This window comes from Ambystoma mexicanum, chromosome 9, assembly GCF_040938575.1.
Source record: "Ambystoma mexicanum isolate Mex_15411 chromosome 9, UKY_AmexF1_1, whole genome shotgun sequence".
Classification (NCBI taxonomy): domain Eukaryota; kingdom Metazoa; phylum Chordata; class Amphibia; order Caudata; family Ambystomatidae; genus Ambystoma; species Ambystoma mexicanum.
The window spans coordinates 1,430,531,962-1,430,559,292 of record NC_090931.1 but is presented as its reverse complement, the minus strand read 5'-3'; the positions used below and the strand labels follow the sequence as shown (position 1 = coordinate 1,430,559,292).

Genomic DNA, 27,331 nt, shown 5'->3' with positions numbered 1-27,331 from the left:
TGAAAGATGCATACTTTCATATTTCAATGTTGCCAGCGCACAGAAAATACCTAAGGTTCATGATAGAGGGCAAACACTACCAGTTCAAGGTGCTACCCTTCGGTATAGCTTCAGCACCAAGGGTATTCACAAAGGTACTGGCAGTGGCTGCGGCCCACCTGCGCAGGTTGTCCATCCCAGTTTACCCTTACCTCGACGACTGGCTCATAACAGGGGATTCCTACGAAACATGTTTCTCCAATACCCAAAAGACGGTAGACCTTTTGTTCCAGCTGGGCTTCTCCATCAACGAAAAGAAGTCCAGTCTAGACCCCAGTCAAATCAAACAATTCCTAGGGGCTCTAATTCAAACAAGGGACGGCCTCGTCTTCCCCTCCAAAGAGAGGGTCCAAAACATGCTGTTTCAGATCCCCCAATATGTGACCGGCCGAGAGGTGACGGTACGCAAAGCAATGCGCTTGCTAGGAATGATGGCGTCATGTATTTATTTGGTACCTCACGCGTGCCTGCGCATGCGCCCAATGCAAGAGTGGCTCAACAGCCAGTGGTGTCAGGCCAGCGGACAATGGGACGATCTAGTGGTGGTCTCGCAGGCCTTGGTTCTCTCGCTACGGTGGTGGACAAAGGAGAACATGGAAAAAGGAAAACCCTTTGCCACACCCGTGGCGGAAGCCACTCTAACCACAGACGCATCCCTCACAGGATGGGGTGCTCACCTATCCCATCAGACTGCTCACGGAGTGTGGACTCCGAACGTAGCATCCAAACACATCAATCTACTGGAGCTACTAGCGGTATTCAAGGCGCTAAAAGCCTTCCAAGAACACCTACAAGGCAAGACGGTAATGGTCCTTACGGACAGCACTACAGCCATGTATTACATCAACAAGCAGGGGGGCACCCACTCTCCAGGCTTGTCCAAGCTGGCCCAGAATATATGGAAGTGGGCTCTCAAACAGGACATGTTCCTACTGTCACTACATGTACCCGGGGAACTCAATCTGCTGGCAGACAGTCTCAGCAGAGATTTCCCCCTGCCCGAAGAATACGAATGGCGTCTGCACGAAGACATCGTCTTCGACGTCTTCACACGTTGGGGATTCCCAGAAATAGACCTGTTCGCAACCCTGGAGAACTCTCAATGCCTAAGTTACGCCTCCAGGTACCCCCAGAACCAATCCAAGGGGAACGGTCTATCGATGCAATGGTCAGGGAAATTTGTTTACGCTTTTCCCCCGACTCCCCTTCTCAACAAGGTGGTGCACAAGATGCACCAGGAACAAGTGACCATGATACTAGTGGCCCCTATGTGGGCACGACAACCATGGTTCGCTCACTTGATGGAGATGTCTCTATCTCCCCCAGTAAAACTCCCCTGCCCGTACAACATGCTGTCTCAGAACAAGGGCAGGACTCTGCACCCATGCCCCCAGACCATGAACTTAGCAGCTTGGCTCCTGAGGTCATAGAGTTCGGACATCTACAACTCCCGCAGAGATGCATGGACATCCTCAAGGAAGCCAGAAAACCGAACACTCGCCACTGCTATTCTAGCAAGTGGAAAAGATTTGTCATCTGGTGCAGGAGTAAAAGCATCAACCCTATTGACTGCTCTCCCACACATGTGGTACTATACCTGACCCATCTCTTGGATTCAGGTCTAGTGTTTAACTCCATTAAAGTCCACCTAGCGGCACTTTCTGCATACACCACTTCCCAACTCAAAGTGTCGTGGTGGAGGATCCCAGTTATAAAGGCCTTCATGGAGGGAGTAAAAAGAATACACCCCCCGATAGCTGACCCTGCTCCCGGATGGGACCTTAATGTGGTACTTACCAGACTCATGGGCTCTCCATTCGAACCCATGCACAAAGCATCTCTTAAACACCTCACTCTTAAGACTGCTTTTTTAATAGCTATCACCTCCATCAGGAGAGTAAGTGAACTTCAGGCTCTTTCTATTTTAGACCCCTTTGTTACAGTTCACAGAGATAAAGTGGTTCTACGCACTCACCCTAGGTTTGCTCCGAAATTTATTTCTAAATTCCACGTAAACCAGTCTATAGAACTACCAACGTTCTTTCAAAATCCTTCCAATTTGGGAGAAAGGACTCTGCACACACTCGATGTACGCAGGGCGGTCATGTTCTACATGGAAAGAACCAGACCATTGAGGAAAACTAATCAGTTCTTCGTCTCGGTGGCAGCAGGAAGAGAAGGAGATGCGGTTTCAAAATCCACTATTTCTAGATGGATTGTTCAATGCATCACTCTCTGCTATACTCTTGCTAAGAGAGAACTGCCCTTTAAGCCTAGAGCACACTCTACTCGAGGCACGGGGGCATCCATAGCATTCATTGCAAATGTTCCCCTTGAGTCCATCTGCAAAGCGGCTACCTGGAGTTCTGTGCACACCTTTACAAAACACTACTGTCTAGATACACACTCTAGATCTGACTCCCAGGTGGGACAGGCAGTATTACGACACCTTTTCTCTACTGTTCCTTCTCATAACCCACCGCCAACTCCGGGTACTGCTCGCTAGTCTATGCACAGCATGTGATTCTAAGCAGATTAACAAACATCAGAAGAGAATGCATTACTTACCGTAAAAGCATTTCTAATGGTTGTATCTGCTTAGATTCACATGCGCCCACCCTTCCTCCCCGCTCGGATGGAAGGAACATAGACTTCCTTTATATATCTCTCTCTCTCTCTTTCTGTACTCACTCACGTCTAGAAGGCTCCCTCAGGGCAGAAAAAATACAAACAGAGGGACCTCGACGCGTGAGGGATTGTGGGTACAACGCACGTCACTATAGGGATAGTGTTTCAGACACGCCTCGTCGACGTCCCCTTTTCGACTACGAAAAACAAAATGCAATACTCCGCAGTGACCACTGGATGTCGGACCTATGCACAGCATGTGAATCTAAGCAGATACAACCATCAGAAATGCTTTTACGGTAAGTAATGCATTCTCATTCATGAAATAGAATAAGTTGCAAAGTCATTACTTTCCTTTGAATGTAACATTGTTGGTATAAGTGAAGTATTCCAGAAACAGAAGTGTAATAGTTTACTACCAACAGCTTTTTATTTGCCTTGAATTGCATACTGCTATTCTAAAAAAAAATCTTAAAGTATGGTTTACTTAACAGTAGTATTGTGTTGGTTAATTATAATAGTACTTACCTTTCTAAAGAATTATCTATGCCTGTGTGTTTGTGTGTGTGGTGATCAAGCAGTGTGAGCACTGTGAAACGTGTTGTTTCTTGCTTTTTTCCTTGTCATGCTGACTAACTGAACTACAAAGGGACTTGTTAGTCTGGATCTTCTCTGGTGTTACTGCCTCTTTGTAGAAAGTCATCCCGGCCTTTTCTGCTGTTTTTGGGAGTGCATCCTATTTACTTTTCCTGTTACCATTCTGGACCAGGTTTTTGTCTCGTTTCATATATCTATCTCCATTACCTTTAGTGGTACAGACTAATACTGGCAAGGGTCCCTTAACAAGGGTGGTGGGCAGTTACCTACAGTGTCTACCCGCCACCGAGGGGCAAATAGTCATTGGCACCCGTGTAGTTCAATAGACGGATGCTAATGTGCTTTTTCAATGTATTTTGTTTAAATTTAAAGTATTTTCTCTACGTGAACGGGAAGCCTCGCGGCCTCCCGTTCACGGAGAGAAAATAATATAGCATCATGGCCACCATGGAATATGAAGGCGGCCTCCATATATAACCCCTCTTCTATTTCCATGGCTGCGAAACAGAGCAGGGACAGGAGCTGCAGCCGTGGGACTGGCGCAGCAGCAATCATGGGATTTGGGGAGGGTGGAGATAAAAAGCAGGGTAAGTGGAGTGAAAATGGCGAGCAGGAGGAACCAGCCATCGGGCGACTTGCAACACTGGTTTACACTAGCAGTGCCAGCCTGAGTTCCATGCCTCCTGATTGGCTGGCTCCCCTGCTGAGGTTACTAATAAGAGTTGGAGTTTCTGTATTGCCAAAGGATAATCGGAGTCCTTTGGGTGGACTTTAGAAAAACTGTCCTAAAAGGGGGCACCTCTGCCACCTCAGACAATCGAGATTCATTTAGACAGGCCAGATGATTAAAAGTTTTGGAGGCATTTCCTTGAACCTTTATCCAGACCTTTCTGAATATTCTTCAGCTTCTTTTAGGTTTACAGTATCCTTATGTTCGAGCTACATTACGAAATTGGCTCGGGTAGTATCTGCAAACCCTGCCCCAACCCGTTAGATATGTTCACCATAGAATTATTTACCCCCTTATGATCTGTAATTATTATTTACTTAGTCACTATTGCACTCCCCTTTGCCTTTTCCACTGTGGCACGCTCTCCTTACCCAAGTGTCCTTTATAGTTGTAGCTCCTATTACAAAAGATAATAGTGGTTGGGAGCCAAAGAGCATGTGAGGGAAGCAGTAGTCATGCAGGTTTTCCAGTGTATGCGCCTTTATAAAAAGAGAATTCTGTGTATTTTACTCATGTCCTAACTTTCCTGGGACATCTCACAAGTATGAAGGAAAGGGTGGGGGTGGTCTGTGAACTAAAAGTACAGTAGTTGCTTAACTTTAAATGGCTGGCTAGGAAGTGGACACCTACCGGTCAATCTCAGAGTTCAAGGGGGTCATAATTACTGGAATCAGACTTGAGACCTGTTGTGTATGCTGTACACTTATTGATGACACCAAGTTAAAATTATAAATCTGCTCTGTTTGTCTCTATTGGAGTACATTTACCTTGATTTGACGAAACTGTGGTGCAGATGCGCAGGACTCCAATTCTGAAATCTTCCCCCTTCCAACACAGTCAAAAGCTTCACTTTAAATATGTATTCAGGTCTTACATCCTCATCCAGAGAGTGGTCAAGCACCTTGTAGGTCCTCTTGGAATGTATGGAAGACACTTCTATTTACAATACTCGTCTGCTTTTTGGGTAAAACGGTTTTCCTTTGGTGCTTTCTTTACATTTCTGAAACTAGAGAAGGCTGTCAAAGTTGTCGAGGCGTGTCCTGTTGTATTCAGGAATATGTACTGTTTTATGGAACCTACTCCTACCAATGTATAGTTTTGTTTCGGCAATAATATGCATTCATAATGGCCAATTTCTCCATCACTTGTGATGTTTTAAAAAAAAAACTAACATGAAGTCATTTCAGTTTGTACAAAGCCTTGAAAAATAAACACACAATAGAACTATCTTTTCATAGGCCACTATATCAGCGATGTATTCGATATCAAGAAACTTGATTGGTTTACGTATGATGACCTGATGGTGTCGAGGATCCAGGAGCTGGAGGTGCAGGCACAGAGAGATCGGACTGGTTACATCTTCTTCTACATGCACAAGTAAGGAGGCACACTTAAGAATAACCCTTCTCCCATATTTACATTGTTTATTTTTCCAATTTACATTAGCGTTTTATGCAAACCCTTGGATTAGAAGGCAGTTAAAAATCTTGGTGTGGTGTTGCTGCTCACAAGCCACTTAATCATTTTTGTTTTAACCATTAACTTGTTTGCGAAACCTTACGCAGATAACTGGCAGTAAAATTAATGTTACTGCCATTTGCACAGTAGCATCAAGCAATAGTGTATACATTTCAAACATTCATGAGTATGAAGGATGAATGTTGATCTAAATACTGAGAAATAAAGTAATTGTGTTCTGTTCTAGATTAGAACACCACAAATGGAATATAAATCTTCATACAGACTTGCATGTGCTCACTGCCACTGGAAAGCAAAAGAATGCATAGATCTGTGTATGGACGTCATTTGGGAGTCACCAGGGGATGCTGATGAGACCCCTGGTGAATCCTGTGACCTTTGGCACTGCCTCTGCGCCCCCGGGTCAAGGATTTTAGAGGCAGTGTGCCAACGAAAATGAGGGCTCTTAGAGCCCTCTTTAATTTAGGAAATAACGCTGTTAAGTGTAGCTTTCTCTAATGTGCTGGATTTTCAAACTTGCAGCTGGAGATTATAGTTTGTCTATATAGGCCAGGAAGACTGGATGCCCCAGAGCTTATTTAGCGTTGCTTTTGTTTCTAAAGCCTATCATTTTGTGCCAACCTACTAGGCTTTTTGACGTTACTGTGGCCTAGAATTTCCCATATATAGTTAAACTATTTGGTATATCTTGTTCTGTATAGCGCTTTGTCCGACTCCTTACTACGTTTCCTTGTAAGTGCTGTAAAATGGGTGGGATTACTACAAAATGTAATAGTACATAATTTATCAACCTCGGAAGTATGAAGGGCTGATTCAGTCTTGTTGAAATATGTACTTGGAAAGTGCAGACTGGCACGTGTCAGAGTTGAGCTGTTAACTCGCTGAGCTATCCAATTGTTGCACAGCATGTTGATTGCACACTTAAAAAGAAACCAGGTTATCTAACCAACACCCTCTTGTTCACTCCAGTCCTTTTTAAGCCAAGTATACCAGTAGTAGTATAAGGTTTACTAGTGGGCCATGACACATTCCTTCTGTATCTAAGCACTGTAATTATAAGTGTTATGTTAATGAATGTAACCCCGCAGAGCCAGTAAATTACTAAATGCTGTGGTATGCACATGGAAGGAGAAATGGCTGTTAAGCTAGCTTGGCACATAAAATGTTTACTGCTGAGACCTGTCTCATGCAGCTCACATGTTTGAATCTTAGCAAGGTCGACTCAACCTTTGGTTCATCTGAGGTTGACAAATTAATTTTATTTTCAGTTGCCGGGTGACATTAATTTATAAGTGTTTTATGTAAAGTGTACAGAGAATCTGGTTGTCGGAGCATATGAGACTGCGCCACCTAAGTATTTGGTGATTGCTGCTACACAAAGGAATTGCCCCACACCCTAGAGCCTAAACCAAGTATAAATACCTAAAGTATCCTTGAGTGTAAATGCTTCTCCAAAAATAACACTTCAAAGCTGAGTTTGTTAAACTTCCATTACAAACCTTAAATCACACTGTGCTTATTTGTCAGTGTGTTAGTAGCAGTGAGTTCAAACACAACCTGTATATTAATTTTGAAATAAAACTTTGTAAATGATAACTATGCTAAAGAACTATGCCAGATGCATGGCCATCAGTTTCACATTCTGGGCATTGGCAAGGCAGTTGCATATTCAACAAGAACATTGTTGGGTGCTGCCTTTTGGGTTAATAATGAGTATGCAGACTAAAAGTGTTGAGTGGCGAGAAATCAATCAAGCAATGTACCATCAGTTACCATTGCAGGAGGGAGGCCAACATCGGTAAGAGGGGGACCACACCATCAGATGAGGTAAGTGTGGTTCGGCACCAGCCTTTGATACCCAAGGGAAGACCGCCTCCTCAGTTACGGCGTCTTCACGGGACCGGTCAGGCGGAAACCCCAGGTGTGTTCCCCTGAGTGTACCTCTGCGTGGGAAAAAACACTAGTACCTGCAGGTGGGAATGGGTCTGAAAATATCCTTCCGGTACCAGAAGAATCATTTACCCCAGACAAAATGATTACGGTACCGGCGAACCCTCTGATGCCTTGGTAAACCGAACAGGCAAGAATTTCTTCAGAGGCGCATGCCTCCGGGGTTGACTCGGTACCTTCCGATTCCCCTTTATCTGCTACAGTAAAGTCGGCTATTGCATGTAAAACTTTCGGTACTTTGGTACCGAAGGACAACATCTTATTTTCGGAAACTGCAGTTGAGCCCTCAGGCTCCTCAGTACCAAAGAAGTCACATGTTCCCTCACAAGAGGCATAAACATTCTCACTAGAGATCCAGTCTGGTACCGACTTCTCCAAGGAAGCACAAGTGGAAATAAATCACCTGTTGCATCCATCTCTGATTCGGTACCGGCGAGTCAAAGATTATTCCATTCTAGTTTCTTACTCGGAAGACTTTGCTTCCAAATTTTTTACAGTTGCTCTGGAACAATTATTCAGCACTACTGTGAGTGAATTCACCTCAGGTTGCCACAATTTCCATTACCTGGGTATGAGGATAATTTGGCTCAACCTACTCCAGTCCCAGCACAATCTGGCCCACATCTGGTTTTAACTAATATCCAAGTGCCTAGACCTGTGGTTTTAAAAATCTGCAATCCAAACATTCTGTCTACCAGAGTTGACTCTTCTACATCACCTTTTATATTAGAAGAGCCCAAACCTAGTCCTTCTCAAATGGCGAATTACATAACTAATACAGTACTGGAGACCATGTGTTCTGAGCACTTCTTGGAAGTTTTGGCTCAACGCATTGAAGAATTGAAGACAAAATGTTGCCTATTATACCTCCTCAGGGATCAGTGCCCACCGATCCTATTCCTGAGCCAGTCACTGTCAGTTGACAGCGAGGATTCAGCTCCTCCGTCCTAGAAACAAAACATTTCCAAAGATTCGGACACAGATTCAGATGACTGCACTGATCTGTCACCATCAATGATGTTTCATGAGATTGTGGCAAAAGCCATGCAGGCCTTGGAAATCATTGCTAAGGATAAGCCTGAAATGGCCCTGGGCACCACGTGGAAAGGTCCTCTTCATCTCCAGTTTTTTTATAAGAATGCAAAAGCCTGGTATGCACAGGTAAAAACTCTGAAACTAATGCTACCGTACAACTCAGGCAAGTAACCACTGCTACAGTTTTACCAAAATGTAATATCCTTAATTGGGACAACCTGGAACGCTTTACAGACCTGCTTCCTCAGGAAGCCACTGATGAGTGGTGTCGCACAAACTTTGGGGGCCCCCCTGCGATCCATGCTGAGGGCCCCAACTCGGCAACAAATCATGGGTCACGCTCCACTCTGGGCTGTCCTAGATTATCACACTTGCACAATACGCTGGAACCTGCTGCTGCAGGGGTATGCCGCACACTGCACTAGGGAACCATATAAATGTGTTTTAATGGATTATACAGCACGCTTTGATAAAAACTGGCTAAAAGTGATGGTGGTTCCAATCGTGTTATAGGGTAACATCAATCCAAAAATCCAATACATGCAAGTCACCAATAGTGCACAGAAACATTAATGCTTTGCTATTAAAAATGCCACGCCACAATGAAAATATGTCCAACTGGCTGCCCAATGTAGACCAGTCTAGACAAGTGATAACATATTACAGTAAAGCATGCCAGGACACATTTAGACCTACCTAGACAGTTTGCACCAAAATGCCATTTGAAGCACACACTTAACATGGTTATTTTATCACAGATGCCCAAAAAAAATATACAATGCCGCTGTATGAAATGGTTAGACTGGCTGCACCAAAATGCCTCTAGCCACTAATACCACATAACATGCCTGCTTAGCCTGGACATGGATGACATTACGATTTATCACACAATTCCTCTCCACACATCCCCTCTCCCTCCCACGCCCTGCCACACACCCCAAAATCAGCTTCTCAACCCAGAATTACCTCCACGTCCCTTTTACTTGTCCCAGTGATTACGTATGAGGCTCCTTGCCTCATAGGTAAGTACTGGGATGATGACGAGTGGGACTAGGAGTAATGAGGATTACAGATAACAAAGTCAGCCATTACCTCCATGTCCCTCTACCTCATCCCAGTACAGAGCCTTGTATACAAGTACTGGGACTGTCTAGCCAAAATCTGGTACTGCAAACAAGGTAAGAAGCGACCAGCAGTCGCAAGTCAAATATAAAGTTTATTTGCTTCAAGCGGAAACAGGTTCATCTAGGACTGAGAACAAACATAGAGAAGTTGAGCAATTTACATCGTGGTTTGCTCGCCTTATAGACCGTTCTGGTTTGCTGAGCTTGTCAATTTCCAGACAGTTTATGGCTTCCTGCAATGTATACATTTTCTGCAAAAAACATACATTTCTCATCAGTGTCATGTTTGCATAAATTAACCCTTCACAAAGTTCAAACTGTTTGCAGCGCAAGGAGATGTCCTCATGAACTTAATCTGTTTTGCCTGACCAAAGGTTGCTGTGCATCTGTGGCTCGGTAGTTTGTTTAGAATACCCCTTCCTTGAATGTACAGAACGTATCATGCTTTCATTAATCATTTGGTACATTTGTTTTCAGGCCTGTGCAATTGGCTTTGGGAGACAAGGAGGATTATATTATCTCTTAATTGCACCAAGCTGTTCAAGGTCTGAGGCTTGCACAAAGACTGAGCTAATCATTCCTTGCAAAACACGTTTTTCTGAAGAGCTCAGCAGTTCAAGCTGCGAACATTTGAAGCTGGAAAATAGGGGACACAAAACTGAGTCGATTGGTGACCGAAATATGAGAGCTTAGACTAACCAAAATGGATGCTATTTCACAAACCATACTTTTAGCCGAAGTGAACACATTTTTCTCAAACATCTAAATCAATGGCCATACATTGTTGGATCTCCATATTCTGCATAACCAGTTTATTAGCCATATTGATGGGGGCGGGGGGCAGTGTTCAGACTGTAACTTTTCCAGAGCCCTAGAACAGCAATTACACAGCATGGAACCTAAAACTGGTATTTATTTATCATAGCGCCTATACACTGGCAAGTGTTTCAAAGCGCTCCAGGAGGGTGCGAAACATGGGATAAAACAGTCGCTCAGAGCCCTTGAAATTCTGAGACGAGTCCTGCACGGGCAGAGTAAGTGCATAATGGTAGGCATTGTATGCAGCAGCAACAGAATAAAATAACCCCAACAAATATTTCACGTGCAGAGAATATTTTCCAGCCCCAGGCTGTAAACCGATTCTAAGCCCAGGGTCCCAATGTCCCAACTACCTTCATTGATGTGAATTTCAGATCCCAGTGTGTGTAACCTCTTAATAGCCTGAAACACAGTAGTGGAGCAGTCAGCAGCAAGCTGACCTGACCATTTTGCAAACTGCTCCTTCAGCGAGCATGGTATCTAGCACCATTCTATTCTGAAGTGCAACCAGTCTAATAGCACTGTTTTAATGTCAGATTGAATAATCGATCAGTGGTCTCTTTGTTCTCCAGCATGGGGTCTGGCATGGATTCACATGCTCATGAATATTCCCCGTCAGGCTGGGAATCCTCGCAATATTCCCCGTCGGGCTGGGAATCCTCGGTAAAGAAAAAATCAGTTTTGTTTCTGAACTGTCTTTCTCCTAATAACCAATCACTGGTCTCTGGGTCATACTGCCCCCAGCCAATGACTGCCCTCTACCTAAGCCCCTCCTCTGGCAGCCATCCTCAGATTTTTACCGCACGTTTAAGTGTTGGCAGTCCTCGTGCTATAGCTCTCGAGCTTTTACTGCGTTTTATGATTTTTCAAAGAGTTTAATCTCATTTTTTCAGTCAATCGAGCCTCAAGCTCCACCGTTTCTACTTCCGATCAACAGGGACCCGTTTCGGAATTTTCTACGCCCCTCAAGGGCGAAGTTTTCATCGAGTAACGCTTCTTGGAGGATTCCAGAAGATCTTGAGGCCTATCCCGTGGACATGGCACAGGACATAGGAAGCTTGATGCCCGGATCCAAGCTGTTAAGGAACTGCCCTTGATGCGGATTGCAGAATGTCTTTGAGGACGAGCATTCTAGATGCCTCTACTGCCTTCACGAAGACAAAACGCACGTGGAGAAGGACTGTGTGTTTTGCAAGAACATGTCGGAGCGGACCATGAGGGATCGGCGTATCCGCCTCACCAACTGGCTGGAAGTGAAGAGCCCAGCGGTAGGTGAGAAGAGGTCCGAGTGGTCTTAGTCCTTTGAGGGTGCTCCGGCGACGGGGGCCCAGCAAAAGGCAAAGCACTGCGAGTCGGCAGCCACCGGGAGCGCTGAACGGTTGGGCTCCTCGGCTGCCAGGCAGGGCGCACTTTCACAGACGCCATCAACCACGAGCCAATGCTCTGGCTCGGGGAAGAGGAAATCGGAGAACCCGGATAAGCTTCTGGAGAGGTCCCGGTCAATCCCGATGGAGACAGCCAAGGGGGAGCGAGGCGGTGACCCCCACCTCCCCCAAGGTGAAGGCCTCAAGCGTGCTTAAAGTCATGAAGGCCTTGATTCACCCAGCTAAGGCCTCTATTGAGGGAGTCGTGGCGGCCCTGGCGAAGCCTGTGGAGGCGACCTTGGGGCCCAGTTTCCCTGCCACCGCCGAGGGAATCCTCTTTTCAGCCCATCGATAAGACTCCTGTGAGAACCCCGGTGGAAAAAGAGGCGGGGGGGCGGTGGCCATCACGGACACTGATGCAGCCTCTGAGAAGCTGGCTGGAGTCGTGAAGATCCTGAACAAGAAGTTCAAGGAAGTCCGGTCCCACGGGAGGGATCCCGACGAGGCGGACGAAGAGAATGACGGTGGTGCCGACGAGGTTCCCGTGGAGGCGGAGGATTCCATTCCCCCAACCGTCGCGCCCGTTGCAGCCGGTACCCGAGCCACAGTACAACTCGGGGGCAATCTTGATGACGATCCAGGCCTTATGTACGGAGATAAGGACGAGGTTGCCCTTACCCCCAACCGACGATTCAGTGGAGTCTGGCCCGTCGGGAAGCCCTCCAAGCAAACGGAGGAGAGTTCACCCCCCCCACCCCCTCTCCCGCCCTTCCAGCCTTCGCAGCCCTCACAGCCTTCATCTCCTTCCCCTGATCCTAGGGATGACACGGGAACAGACGGCCACAATGGGGACGGATGACGGGATGGGCCTTCCATCACCACCTCCTCTGGCCTCCCCGCCCGACGAAATTGGCCCCTTCCACGCCATGATCGCCAGGGCATCCGAGCTCTTCCCCGAAGAACAGAAGAAGGAAGGCTTCCTTTATCAACAGCGTGAGGACAAAAGGAAGACTGTCCTCTCGGTCCCGTTACTTGATGACATCTGGGATGAGGGGCTATCGCTCCTGAAGAACCCGTCCACGACTCCTGCCAAGAGAGACCGGTAAGAGAAGAAGTACCGGGTCCCGGATTCCGCCCCTTTGTGCCTTAGGGTGCAGCCAACCCTGGATCCGGTCGTCTCGGCGGCAGCCAAGAAGAAGGCGGCGGGGGCTACGGCTTCAACTTCAACCTCCCCGCCGGACGGCGAGGGGAAGAAACTGGACGCCATGGGACGACGGGTCATCTCGTCAGCGGCAACGACACTTAAAGCGGCCAACGCCCTAGCGATTGTGGCCTGCTACGACAGGGAGCTTTGGTTTAAGATCGCTCCTCTGCTGGACTTCCTCCCGGATGACAAGAGGGCGGAGGCCCTGGAGATCCTGCAGGAAGGTGAGGTGGCGTCGGACCACGCTATACCGGTGGCCATGGACATTGCCGACACCGGTTTCTGCCAGTTGGGCAACGGTGTTTGTCTTAGACAGCGTGGTTGGCTCAAGGCGACCGATTTCCGCTAGGATGTGCAAACCAGAGTTTTGGACATGCCCTTCGATGGGAACACCCTGTTTGGCAAGACGGTGGACTAGTCACTGCAGGCCATCAAGGCCGACAGACTACTCGGGCCTTGGGAGTTTTGCAGCAACGATGGCTGCCCTTTCGGAACTCCGGAGGCAAGCAAGGTGCCTCCAAAGGATTCGGCGGCGGCTCCTTGACGTACCGCCAGGCGGCCCGCTCCTCGTTGCAGGAGGCCTACAGAGGACACGGCAAGTCGGGAGGATCTCGTCGCCGGCAAGGCCGCTGCCAAGCAGGACTGAACCGGCCGTAGCGTTGGGGCCCCCACCTGAGCACCCTAGTGGGAGGCAGCTGGCGAAGTTAGTCGGCGTGTGGGAGTCCATCTCCACCGACCGATGGGTGCTGGATGCCCTGGCCCGCGGACACACTAGAGTTAAAAAAAAAAAAAAAGTGCCCCCGCATTCCACCCGTGGCCAGGAAGGAAAACCACGTCCCTCAACTGCTGCTGGAAGTAAGGGCGATGCTGAAGAAAGGAGCCATCGAGCTCGTCCCAAAGAGGCTACGGGGCTCCAGAGTTTACTCGCGATACTTCCTCGTAAGAAAGAAGACCGGCGGTTGGCGATCCATTTTGGACCTGCGTCGTTTAAACAAGTACATCGAGGCCCAAAAGTTCCGGATAGTCACCCTCCAGCACGTGCTGGGGCAGCTGGAGGAATGCGACTTCCTATCGTTGCTGGATTTGGAGGATGCCTACTTTCACATCCCCATTCTAAAAGGACATCGAAGGTTTCTCAGATTTGTAGTCCAAGGGCGGCACTACCAGTTCAAGGCCATTCCTTTCGGATTGGAGTCTGCGCCCAGGGTATTCAAGTGCCTAGCACCAGTGGAGGCGTGGCTGCACCTGCAGGAGATCCACGTCTACCCCTAGCTGGACGATTGGCTCATCCGAGCAAAGACAAGAGAACTCGCCATCGGGCACACAGCGAAGACCGTCCAACTGCTACAGGATCTGGGATTCTCCATCTCGAAATCCCACCTAGTTCCGTCGCACTGTTTCTGGGAGCCAAGCGCGATTGGCCTCTGTCGGAAAGGAAGATGGCCATCTTGGGCAAGGTGCAACGGCTGTTGGCTATGGACATGGCCAGGGTGAGGTCCATCAAGTCCCTTTTCGGCATGATGTCCTCATGCATCTACCTAGTGCGCCTGTGCAGACTGCGGATGCGTGCACTGCAAGAGTTCGACGCCTGGTGGATTCAAGCGGCGGGCAGCTTTCGGAGACAATCGCGCTCAACGAGACCTTTCGCCAAGTGATGCGTGAGGGTGCCCCACCACCGGATCTGGCGGCAGGTACGGACTTCCAGACCCCGGCACATCAGGAGACTGACGACGGATGCCTCCCTGGAGGGATGGGGAGCGCACACCGGAAATCTCCACGCAAGAGGCCTTTGGCTCCCGGAGGAGAGGGCACTACACATCGTCCTGGAGCTCCGAGCGGTGTTCTGGGCCCTCAGGTCGTTCCTTCCGTCCCTCAAGGGCAAGGTGGTGAGGATCTTCAGCGACAACATCACCACAGTGTTCTACATCCGGAAGCAGGGAGGCACCAGATCACCAGCCCTATCCAAGGAGGCCCACGATCTGTGGCTCTGGGCCGTCGCCCAGGGGATGTTTCTGGTGCCCTTCCACCTCGCAGGAATAAAGAACACCATCGCCGACTGACTCAGCAGGGAGCTGCGCTCATGCCACAAGTGGGAACTGTGGCAGGATCAAGTGGATCGGCTATTCCAACGATGGGGCAATCCCCAGATCGACCTATTCGCGACGGCGATGAACACCAAGTGCCGGAGGTTCGCCAGCAGGTTTCCCCACCCGGGTAGCGTGGGTGATGCCTTCTCATTCCCCTGGGACGGCCTGTTCCTGTATGCGTTCCTGCTGTTGCCGTTGCTCCTGCGACTCATCAACCAACTCAAGCGGTCCCGGTGCAGGATGATCCTCGTTGCACCGGCGTGGCTGAGACGGATCTGGTTCCCAGACATTCTGGACTTGTCAGCACCCCCTGACCCCCCCCCCTGTCAAACTGCCGACGGACCTGGATCTCCTTGCCAGAGAAGGAGGCGTCGTCCTCCGTTTGGAGGATACGATATCCCGGCGGACTGCAAGGTGCTGCTTGCGAAGGCCAGGGCGTCCTCAACTGATATGGACACAAATGGAAGAGGTTTTCGGTCTGGTGCCAGGCACAGAAGATTAACCCTTTGCTGATTACGGGCCCTCAAATGCTGCCATACTTATTGTTGCTGGCCAAGGCGTGGCTGGCCCATGCCTCCAAGATCCATCTGTTGGCTAACACCCGCTATACCAGAACTCCGGGGCGCTCATCCCTGTGTTCCCATCGCCTGGTGAAGTTCATGAAGGGACTGTTCCAATCGTTCCAGCCGGTGAAGGCTCCGGCCCCGGTGTGGGAGCTCAATGTGGTGCTGACCAGGCTCATGGGGCCGCCATTCGAGCCTCAGCATTCGCCGCCGTTGAAGTTTCTGTCGTGGAAAACAGCGTTTCTTGTGGCCATCACCTCTGCACGACGAGTGGGAGAGATCCAGGCCCTCTCATACAAGCCTCCATACCTAAATTTCCACAAGACGAGGGTGGTGCGGAGGACGCACCCCTCCTTCATGTCCAGGGTGCCGCCGGACTTCCATCTCAGCGAGCCCTTGGTGTTACCGGTTTTCTTCCCGTCGCCTTTTTCGCAGGCCGAAAGGATTTTGCACTCGCTGGATATAGCTAGAGCGCTGAAGTTCTACGTGGACCGCACAAAGAGTTTTCGGAAGACATCACAGCTGTTTGTGAACTTTGGACCTGTGAACCAAGGGAAGGCCCTCTTGAAGGCTTCCATTTCCAGATGGCTCTCCGGCTGCATCATGCAGTGTTACTGGTTGGCAAACCAACCGTTGCCCGGATGTCTGAGAGCCCATTCGACCAGACTGATCGCTGCTACCACGGCGTTCCTATCTGGTGTGCCCCTGCTGGACATTTGCAGGGCTGCTATGTGGAGGTCGACACACACCTTCACGAGATTCTACTGCATCAACCATGATTCCAGCGAGGAGTCCAGAGTCGGCCAGGCAGTGCTGCGCAACCTGTTCGCCTGAAGGTGGGCCTGGTGAGGAGTTAAGAGCTGCTTAATGTTGAGTTGATGAAATGCTTAATGTTGAGCCTTGCCACTTCCCGTGGTTGTGCATGTGTGTACTGCTATGCATTCTTGGATTTATGAGCATGTGAATCCATGCCAGACCCCATGCTGGAGAAGGAACAAGTTACTTACCTGTAACTGTTGTTCGCCAGCATGGGTGTGGCATGGATTCACATGTGAACCCTCCCTCCTACCACTCTGCTGCTCTTCACTTGGTCCTACTGCCACTTTACGTGCTGCCAAATCTGAGGATGGCTGCCAGAGGAGGGGCTTAGGTGGAGGGCAGTCATTGGCTGGGGACAGTATGACCCAGAGACCAGTTATTGGTTATTAGGAAAAAGACAGTTCAGAAACGAAACTGATTTTTTTCTTTACCGAGGATTCCCAGCCTGACGGGGAATATTCATGAGCATGTGAACCCATGCTGGAGAACAACAGTTACAGGTAAGTAACTGGTTTCTTTTCTCCAATACTTGCGCCAACCTTCTAATCTATCAGAAGTTTATTGCTGGACCCCAGAAGGGAACTATTGCTTTTGACACATCCCCTAATACTTGGCCAGGCGTGTTGTCATCGATATCCCCCTTAGGACGGTGTTTTAATATTTCTGAAGTTGATATCGGGTAAACCCCTGGCAACAGTATTCATAAGTAATGGGTGCCTCTCCAATATTTGGATATGCTTGTTTGCCACAGACCAAGTAAATTGGCCCTCCAATGTACAAGGCTGTGGTCTAATTCACCAAAACTGCAGTGTTTATACATTTGTCATATGTACCCATATACCTAAACCCTTCCTTAAACAAAATGGTACCATGTAAGATTGTTTATGTATGCTGGGGGAGTTGCTTCCCTATTTCATACTGGTGACATGTATGATTGATGCAGCCTAGAATTCCTGTATGAACGTTTGGTAGAAGCAGTGTTGGTAGTGCTCTTGTTAGCAAAAACGGAGCAAAGACAGTAGCACCTGTTGATCAAACACATTTATATTTGTCCCATCAAAGTTAGCAGTGGTGCTGTCATTCCATCTACCAAAAACATAGCCCTAAACAAAGCATAGCAAGCAGATGATAATGGGAGAGGGTGGAACATACCCAACAATTGGTCTTGTTTAGTATCGCTTGAGTATCATTCATTATTCTTATGAGGGTGTTATTGGTATACCCCTTCTGTGCTCAAGATCAAGGGGACGAAGTATGTAGTTGTGCACATGAAAAGCAGACTGGGTAGTGAAGCGGACCATAGGCAATAGTGAGCGAAGTGGGTGGGAGCTGTCCAGAAACCATAACACAGGTATTGGTATAAGTACAATACAGGCAACAGTAGTTATAATTACACATTTGTCCCTAGTTGACCATAACCCTTCGGCTCCAGTGGCAATACTTTCCTCACTCTTATGTGCCCCAAACAGAGGCATACTTTTTCAGTGTCCGTTAAGCCTCACTGATATAGGCTTTAAAAGTTCATCCGTAGGTGGGACCTGATAACGTGGCCAATCTTGCTTGTAGTCTTACTTTACCTGCCCCAAACCCCCCTCAGACCCCCAACCTCCAGGCGCCTTTGGGGTGTATGGAGGGAGTATCGTTGATTTCCAGTGGGTGCAGTATTTTACCACACTTTCCTACTTGGGAACGGTCCTTCCCTAGCTATTTCTGTGGTCGAAGGTTATATTTGGACACTCTGTGTACAGAGTGATCCGTGAACAGTGTCTCTGTATTTGGAAGAAGTAAAAAATCTGGCTGCTCAAACTCAGTATCTGTGTATTTGCCATCACTGAAGGGCACATACTAGTGTTCAGAATCGCCTACTCCCTCCTTTACCCATTTGTCGTAGGGAAAAGGCAAGGGCACTCGTTTTAGGTCTGCAGCATGGATCCAGTGCCGCTTCCTGTCCACTCGAACAGCTGTTTGAGTGGCCAGTAGTACCAGATAGGGTCCTTTCCAGCGAGCTGCAAGACTGGATTTTCACTCAGTCCTTAACCCGTAATCCCCAGGTCTAATGCGGTGACCAGGGCCCAGATATTTATCTGGCAGTGCTGCACGAACCTGTTGCTGAATCAAATGCAAATTTTGAGTCAACTGGCCACAATCAATAATGGGTATTCAATGTCTGACAGTTTTTTAGGTCTTGGTGCGTTCCATTCATTAGCAGGTCTCCCCATCACAATCTCATAGGGAGAAAACCTGTTTTTGCTTGAGCTGTTCTCATGTACAATAGAGCTAGGGGTAGGGTATTGGGCCATTTCAGTTTACTGTGGGCGCACACCTTCACAGGCTTGTTGAGCATTCCGTTGTGATGTTTCACCAAACCTGCCGATCGGGGGTGGCCGAATGAGTGAAATTTCTTTTTGATTTGTAATCCATCACACTGTTTGTATTATGGCGGCAATGAAATGAGGCCTGTTGTCGGACGATATTACTCTGGGTATCCCAAATCTAGGGAAGTACTCTTGGATCATAGCTTTGGCGGTCGACATAGCAGTATTATCTTTCAGAGGGAAGGCCTTGACCCATTTGCTAAATGCATATATTACTACTAACTCATTAGAAATATTGGCATCGTTCCATTTCAATGAAATAAAAATGTATTACTTAGATTGGCAGGGAAAGTGGTCCAAAAATGCCCTTCGGTATTGGCGTTCCCTTCCCAATGTTATGTTGCAGACAGATCATACAGTTCTGAACTAGTCATTCTGCAATTTTGGGTATGTCATTTCTCCATACTGGGTCTAAATGTTTACAAATGCCTTGCTCACTGTGAGCCGGCCCATGTGCCTTAGTAACTACAGCTAGTACATAAGCATTGGGCAACTTCCATCTTTGTCATGATCAACCCAACATCCTTTATCAGCCCTGTTGGTCCGCACCACCTTTGTTTAATTTCCTCTGCTGTGGCCTCGGGCTGAATTTCTTTCACACTGCTAATGCCCTCTTCCATCATCCCACTTTCAGCGACCCACCTCGCAGGTCCGAATATGTACATTCCTGATTGTGGATCTGTGGCAGTTGGTTTAGCTATTTTGTCTGCAAATGCATTCCCTTTCCCAATATCGTCAGTAATTCTCTGGTGTGCTGCACATTTCATTATGGCCAGTTGTTAAGGAAAAGCCAATGCTGACAATAGTTGTACTATCAAGGGACCGTGTTGAATCTTAGTGCCATGGGATGTTATAAATCCCCTCTCAGCCCAAAGTCTCGCAAAGTTGTATCTACTCCAATGGCGTACTGACTGTCGGTATAAATATTCACTTTGAGCACCTGGGATATCTCACAAGCTCGAGTTAAAGGGATTATTTCTGCAGCCTGGACAGAATTATGGTGAACAATAGTGTCTAAGGTGTTGATTGCATAGACAGCAGTGCCGTCTGGAAGTTTAAAACAAGAACCATCACAAAATATTACCCCATCATGGGTCTGGCATGGATTCACATGCTCATGAATATTCCCTGTCAGGCTGGGAATCCTCGGTAAAAGGAAAAAAGGTTTAATTTCTGACTGTCTTTCTCCTATCAACCAATCACTGAGCTCTGGGTCATACTGCCCTCAGCCAATGACTACCCTCTAGCTAAGCCCCTCCTCTGGCAGCCATCTTCAGATTTGGTAGCATGTTAAGTGGCAGTAGGACCAAGAGAAGAGCGGCAGAGGGGTAGGCGGAAGGGTTTGCATGTGAATCCAAGCCAGAACCATGCTGGAGAGCAACAGTTACAGGTAAATAACTTGTTCCTTCTCCAGCATGGGGTCTGGCATGGATTCACTTGCTCATGAATAATGAATACATAGCAGTACAACATGCACATAATGAATACATAGCAGTACAACATGCACAACCACGGGTGGTGGCAAGGCTCAACATAAGCATCTCTTACCTCTTCACCAGGCTCATGAGCATGTGAATCCATGCTGGAGAACAGTTACAAGTAACTGGTTTGTTCTTGTTTTAAAGAAAAGAAATCTTAACGTGTACTTTTTCAGTGGTGTATCCCAGGTATAGGTCACAAAATTCAAATCCTGCAAGTCCTGGTGGACCCTCGTGTCTAAGATCGGCCCAAATCTGGACCAGGCATTGTCCCATTTTGTTTTAGCAATATTTTCTGTTCAGAGATGTTTTCATGATCATTTAGAGAGCTGGAAGCGACTGCATCACCACCCTCTTCTATATGTATATATATTTCTAATAGTTTTAAGGCCATTCTTCTCTCAAGGGGTACTGTACTGTGAGTCGCAGCGCTCCGGTCGCTGAGCGAGAGTGAATATTGTAGAAGAGTATTGGAAGTGGCAGGAAATGTCAGTGGCGAGGGCTTATGTGATTCCAGTTTGAGGGGGGTGCAGGCCAATACTCGGGGTGTTTCTCAGGTACTGGCGGCGGTGGAACATAGAGAGGGGGTGGTGGTGCTGAAGGAGGTGTTCGCCTCTCACTCAGCAGTTTGTCCATTAACTCATCAGATGGGTGCACATCTTTTGATGGGTATATTTTATGTACATCTAATTGGAAATTCCTGTCCATGTTCCTAATGGCCTCATCCTGCTTCTGCTGGTCATGTGCTAAAGCCTTTTCTGCTTGTGTGATGTCTGTGAGCAAATTTCTCCCTACTTTTGAGGTGCTGGGTGGCTTCTTTGCGCCAATCGCGAACCGCATCAAAAGCAGCAGGTCTAGCCTTCTGTAACAGCATTGATTTGAAGTGCTGTATTCTAGTGAGTTCAGAAGATGCATTCTCTGGCCACTGAAGGTCTGCCGCATGTCTGGTTTGGCAGTGCCAAATACTATTAAAAACTATAGCTTCTAACCCAAACCTAATGTACATCTTGTATGCGGGGAAACCCTCAGTTGGGGTGGGCTGACCATATTCTAACCCATGAGGTTGTTTTCTATTGTCGCAGAGCGCTGCCCAACATGTGAGCGTCATACTAAAACCAGGCCTTTCTTAACTAAAAAACGGTTTTTAATATATATACAAACAGTTTAAAACAAACTCACCTGATTCAAAATGAAGAAAAATGCCCCATCAAGCGTACCCAGCGTCAGAAGTGGAGTCAAGGAGTGGGAGAGCTACCATCTTTCAAAAAAGCAAACTCAGTCACAGTTTATGGTTTGGTACCCTCTCCGAAAGGACGTCTGGCGGAAGAGACCGACGTGGATCCATAGGAGCAGCTGCGAGAAACACTCTGATTAGCAGGGACCCTGGTACTCACTGGTCCCCGCATCGGTTTACTCCATCCTCAAAGCGATGGATCATCTTTGGGAGAGCCCCACGTTTGGTGCCAATTTGTGAAGCCAAAATCTGGCACTGCAAACAAGGTAAGAGACCAGCAGTCACAAGTCAAATATTAAGTTTATTTGCTTCAAGCGGACTCGGGTTCATCTAGGACTGAACAGCCATAGAGAAGTTGAGCAATTTACATTGTGGTTTGCTCGCCTTACATACAGTTCTGGTTTGCTGAGGAGGTCAATTTCCAGACAGTTTATGGCTTCCTGCAACGTATAAGTTTTTTGCGAAAAACATACATTTCTCATCGTGTCGTGTTTGCACAAGTGGACCTTTCACAAAGTTCAAACTGATCCCAGCGCAAGGAGACGTTCTCGTGCACCTAATCTGTTTGGCCTGACCAAAGGTTGGTGTGCATCTGTGACTCTGTAGTTTGTTTAGAGTATCCCCTTCCTGGAATATACAGAACGTGTCCTGCTTTTGTTAATTAATTGGTACATATATTTTCAGGCCTGTGCAATTAGCTTTGGGAGACCAGAAGGCATGTATTCACTTATCTTACTTGAACCGGGCTGTTCAAGGTCTGAGGCCTGCACAAACACTGAGCTAATCATTCTTTGCAAAAACATGCTTTTCTGAAGAGCTCCGCACTTCATGCTGCGAACATTCTAAGCTGTCATATAGGGGTCTCAAAATGGAGTTGGATGGTGAGCGAAATGTGAGAGCTTAGACTAACCAAAATGGATGCTGTTTCACGTAACGAGTAAGAATAGGTCTATGAGTAATGAAGATTGTTAATAAGTAACCAAGGGATTAAACGCAAGTAGTGGTGCAACACCATTGAGCGCCCCTCCCCCGTAATGTTGGGCTATGTTGACTCGATCTGGCTGACGTATAGAGCCATTGCCGGACAGAACAGGACACAGATTTTAAACGGCACCTGGGTTTCACGGTTAACAAAGGCCCAGCAATTACAAACTTAAAGCAATTCACTGTTCGTATTTGCATTCAAATGCATAATTCCTTAAGCAATTGAAATCTTTATCGGGGGGGGGGGTAGCACTTGCATGCCAGAAAAGTGATTGGAAGGGTAGAGAGGGGTCAGGAGACAGTTTATTCTCACAGTAGTCCATAAATGGGTGCTTTCTGACTTAATGGCTTGTTACATTGAAGCTGTACTAAAATAGTCTCAGAAATTAGATGCCCCCACACAAATGGCTTTGCTCCTATCCACACCCTTGAACTTAGCACCTCTTCCAACATAAGAAGGGTTAGCCCCCGCACCCCCTGATACTTGGTGTGTTGCCCCCTGAACATAAGCACACAACATTGGATCTTTCATGAATTCACATGCTGTGATTATTCCCAGTCGGGCTTGGAATCCCTGGTTACTTTGATTTAGTAATTTTCCTATGGAAAAAACGTGACACCTTGAGTGTCTTAAACGTCGTGGGTGATTTTGGTCCCTACCAATAGGACGTCGAGTGTATATCTCCTCCCCAGCAGCTTCCCCTCAGATTTCAACTATTTCGAGCTGGTGGGATTACTAGTGTTGTTTTTTTCATGAGAAAATCCTGTTCCTCAAAAAAATTCATATTTCTTCAACTTATTCTCCATCCAGAGCCACAGACAGCTACATATACTGTCCCGTTCACGACCATGGAGACCTGCACTGAAAAACTAATTATTCAGGCCTTGTGACACTTGCGGCCTAAACAATGTTTACGGAGGCGACCGGCATGCATATTGTCTTTACTGCCTCTACCCTAACCATTCTGTGGAGGAATGTGAAATCTGCAAGGTTTTTTCACCAAAAACCCTTAAGGACAGAAACCAGTGCCTAATTTGTTGGCTGAATGAAGGAGCATACCTGGCGTCAGAAGTGGGTTCGTCAAGGGGTGGCAGAGCTACCACTCCCTCTGACGAGAGGTCGCCATCACGTTGGATCCAAGTCTGAAGAACCATTGGCAAAAAAACAAACGGGTGAGTCAAAATCTTCCACAAGCCACGATAAGGCCATGCACTCCTCTCCTGTTTAAAAAACACCATGTAGCGGTGAGGGGTCCCATACTGGGTCTAAATACTCATCCAATGTCCTGTCAAAGACTCCATTGGAAAAACCGAGGGATAAAGGCTCACACCCGTCGACAAAACCCACGTCCGACTTGTCGGAGGTCCTCTCCGACGACAGACAAACACAGATCCAAGTCATCTAAGAAGACCTTGTCTTCTGCAAAAAAGAAGCACCACTCGTCCTCCGATTCTCGCAAATCCTCCTCTGAACAAGTCGTCCACGCAGCACCCTCCGTTGACCAAATCATTGAAAACAATGGGACATCGCTCAACCACCTTGTCAACGACCAAAAAAAACAAATCTGGGAGTAAGCCTACACAACCTTCAACCCTGTCGATCACTGTCACGATGGAGACCAGTTACCCATAGAGGACAGTATATCCACCAAGGGTATGCTAATAACCTTGATAACTGATGTGGCAGAGCATGGACATGTTACTCTAGGATTGTCTCCTTTAAGTTACCTGGCATCATTATAGAGGACATTTTACAGCATGCAATCACTTCAGATTTGGCCTCCACCTGAGGAGTGTCCAGGGGGTCACAGACTCTGATCCCGAGGAAGGTACATCCCAGCCTCCTATTCAGGACAAACCCTCTGATGGCCTATTGTCAAGACGAGAAAAGACACCTAAGAATTCAAACACATACTCTACTATCAACAACGTCGGGAATGGGAGGTATGAATCCACTTTACCTCCTTAACCCCTAATCCTTTCTCTCCATGCAAGTGCTTGCCACACTACAGTCCCTATTGGGGCCACTCAATGCCAGGTTTCCACTCCCGCAGCCAATTCATGTATGCTGAAAAGACCAGGGTACGCCAGGTCTGCACCATCAAAGGGATCCAGGCCATCCCTCCAGGGAACAAGACAAACGTCCAAGAGCTCAATCGCCTCCTAGAGCACTACCTTCCCAAGGACATGGTCCACGTATACGCGAGCACGAAGATGGAGAATTAGTAGATGCAGACCAATACACTGGTCGATGGGACACAATCTCCACCACCTCTGCGAGGATACTAAGAGCAGACACGTGGGACATGGATGACCCGGACCGAGATATGCAGGGTAGTCCTCTTCAACCCTCGCCTCAGATGACTTTGGTGCTTTCCACTACATGGTGTCTAAGGCATGCCAGGAACATGGCTTAACTCCTGCAGAAGAAAGACTGTTTCCTTTTTGACCACATGGGTAAGCGCAGAAAAGTGGTGTTTTCTATACCCATCCTAGATCATGTTTGGCAGGAGGGCCTTCGTACTCTCAAACATCCATTTACAGAACCAGTGATTAAAGGACGACTGGATAAAAAAAGTTAAGGCCCCGGATACAACACCAAAATGTCTCACCTCGCAACCCTCTCCAGAGTCTCGGTGGCAGCGAGTCGCAAGGCTTGTATGCAGCACAAAGGCGCCACTCGCCCAGACAATGAAAATGGATGCCTTCAGTAAAAAGGTGCTCACCATTGGAGCAGCTACTGTCAAAGCAGCAAATGCCTTGACAATATTTGCTCAATACGATCGAGAAATTTGGCATTGGTTGGCTCCTATTTAGAGTATTTACCAGAGCAACAGAGTAAGGAAGCCATGATGCTGATGCGTGAAGGTGAGGAAGTCTCAAACCACAGCATGAACATCACTGTAAATCTCCCTGACACAGGGTTCAAACATGCCCAGAGATACAGCATATAAGGTGGTTGACATGCTGTTTGGTGACAAGATTGATGAAGCCCTAACAACAATGAAGGCTGACTCAGACACTGCTAGATCTTTTACAACCCTGCAGGGCAGGTCCTTCTCGAGGAGCTTCGGGTAATTCTAGATTCTCGCCCTCCAGGGACAACCAGAATTACAGCAGATATCTGGATACTTCTCCCAGAGCTACAAAAGAAATTACCAGTCTGCCCAGTGCAGCAGGGGAGTATCGCAAAGGACCGTGAAATCTCAGATCAGCCACCTCTCAGAGTAGGCAGAACAAGGCCCAACAATGACTGCCTCGGGGGCCGACAGCTGGGAGGTAACAGTTTTTTCTCAGGAAGTGCCAAGCGATAATAAGACTGGTGGGTGCTAGATGTCATCCAGCATGGCCACTTGTTGAAATTCAAACGCACACAAATCCCATTACCTCCCATAAAGGTATCGCACCCACACCTTCAAATTCTACAACAGGAGGTGCATCAAATTTTAAAGAAACGTGCAATCGAAAGAGTTCCTAGTGCGGCAAAGGGAAAAGGAGTATACTCCGGGTACTTCGTCAAGAAACCAGAAAGGAAGTGGCGTCCTATCCTGAACTTGCAGAAGCTAAACAAAAACATCAAAAAACATAGGTTCAAGATGGTGGCACTTCAGAAAGTCATAAAGGCCATGCAACCCCACAAATATCTGGTGGCGTTACACCTCAAGGACACGTACTTCCACTTCCCAATAAATCCAAGACACCGAAAGTATCTCGGATTCAAGGGCGGCGAAAGCATTCAGTTTAGAGTACTTCCATTCGGCCTGAAATCAGCACCCAGGACATTCACAAAATGCCTAGCACCAGTAGCAGCTTTCCTCAGAAAACAGGGCCACCATATCTAAACGACTGGTTGGTTCGAGGTTCAACATATCGGCAAACCATGTTTTCTGAAACAAACCGAAGCTCTTCTCCAACAATTGGGATTTGCAATAAATTACACCAAATCTTACACAGTTCCTTCAAAAAGCCTAGTCAGACCCTCATCAGACGGGGTGAAAAAATGGATAACCCTAACACATTCCTTCACTCCAACCAAGCTAGTCACAGTGCACACATGCATGGTTCTCCTAGGGACTATGTCTTCTTGCATCCCGCTAATGCCCTACTGCAGGCTAAATATGCAGCCAGTGCAAAGGTTTCTAGCTACTAGGTGGCCCCAAACCCAGGAGTCCTGGTCAGAAAAGATTCCCATCACTCGAACTCTCTCAAACACAATAAAATGGTGGACATACCCCTACATCACGAAGGGGATGCCCCTTGTGGAGCCCAACTACCATCTCACGATTGTGGCTGATGCCTCCCTGGCGAGATGGGAAGCTCACCTGGACAAAGACCAAGTCAAAGGCCTATGAACCCCCGAAGAATCAGTCCTCCACATAAATGGAGCTGCGGGCAGTACATTGGGCACTAAAATCATTCCTCCCGCTAATCAAGAATTCGGTGGTACGAGTCCTCACGGACAACACAACCACAATGTTTTATCTGCGGAAACAAGGCGGAACGCGGTCAAACATCCTGTCCCAAGAAGCAGACCATTTGGCACTGGGCCATGCACAATAACATTCTGCTTCACGCCTTCCTCCTCCCAGGGATACGAAACAAACAAGCGGACACTCTGAGCAGGGATTCGTCTCAATCCCACGAATGCCAACTACACAACCAAATATCCAAAATCTTCTTTACATGGGGTCATCCTGCTCTGGACCTCTTCACCCCTCAAAGCAACAAGCCGTGCAAGAAATTCCCGAGCAGGACCCCTCATCCTAACTCTCAAAGGGACGCATTCTTTTTCCCATGGACCGACATGTTCGCATATGCGTTC

General features: G+C 47.6%; 1 protein-coding gene across 3 annotated transcripts in view; it reads left to right on the top strand.

The window, feature by feature from the left end:
• The window catches only part of USP37 (ubiquitin specific peptidase 37), a 724,569-nt gene that overhangs the window by 668,164 nt on the left and 29,074 nt on the right, over window positions 1–27,331 (top strand). For all 3 annotated transcript variants that reach the window (XM_069616844.1, XM_069616843.1, XM_069616845.1), the window contains one exon: window positions 5,233–5,371. In XM_069616844.1, the coding sequence (XP_069472945.1) occupies window positions 5,233–5,371 (139 nt within the window). The remainder of the gene's footprint in view (window positions 1–5,232; window positions 5,372–27,331) is intronic.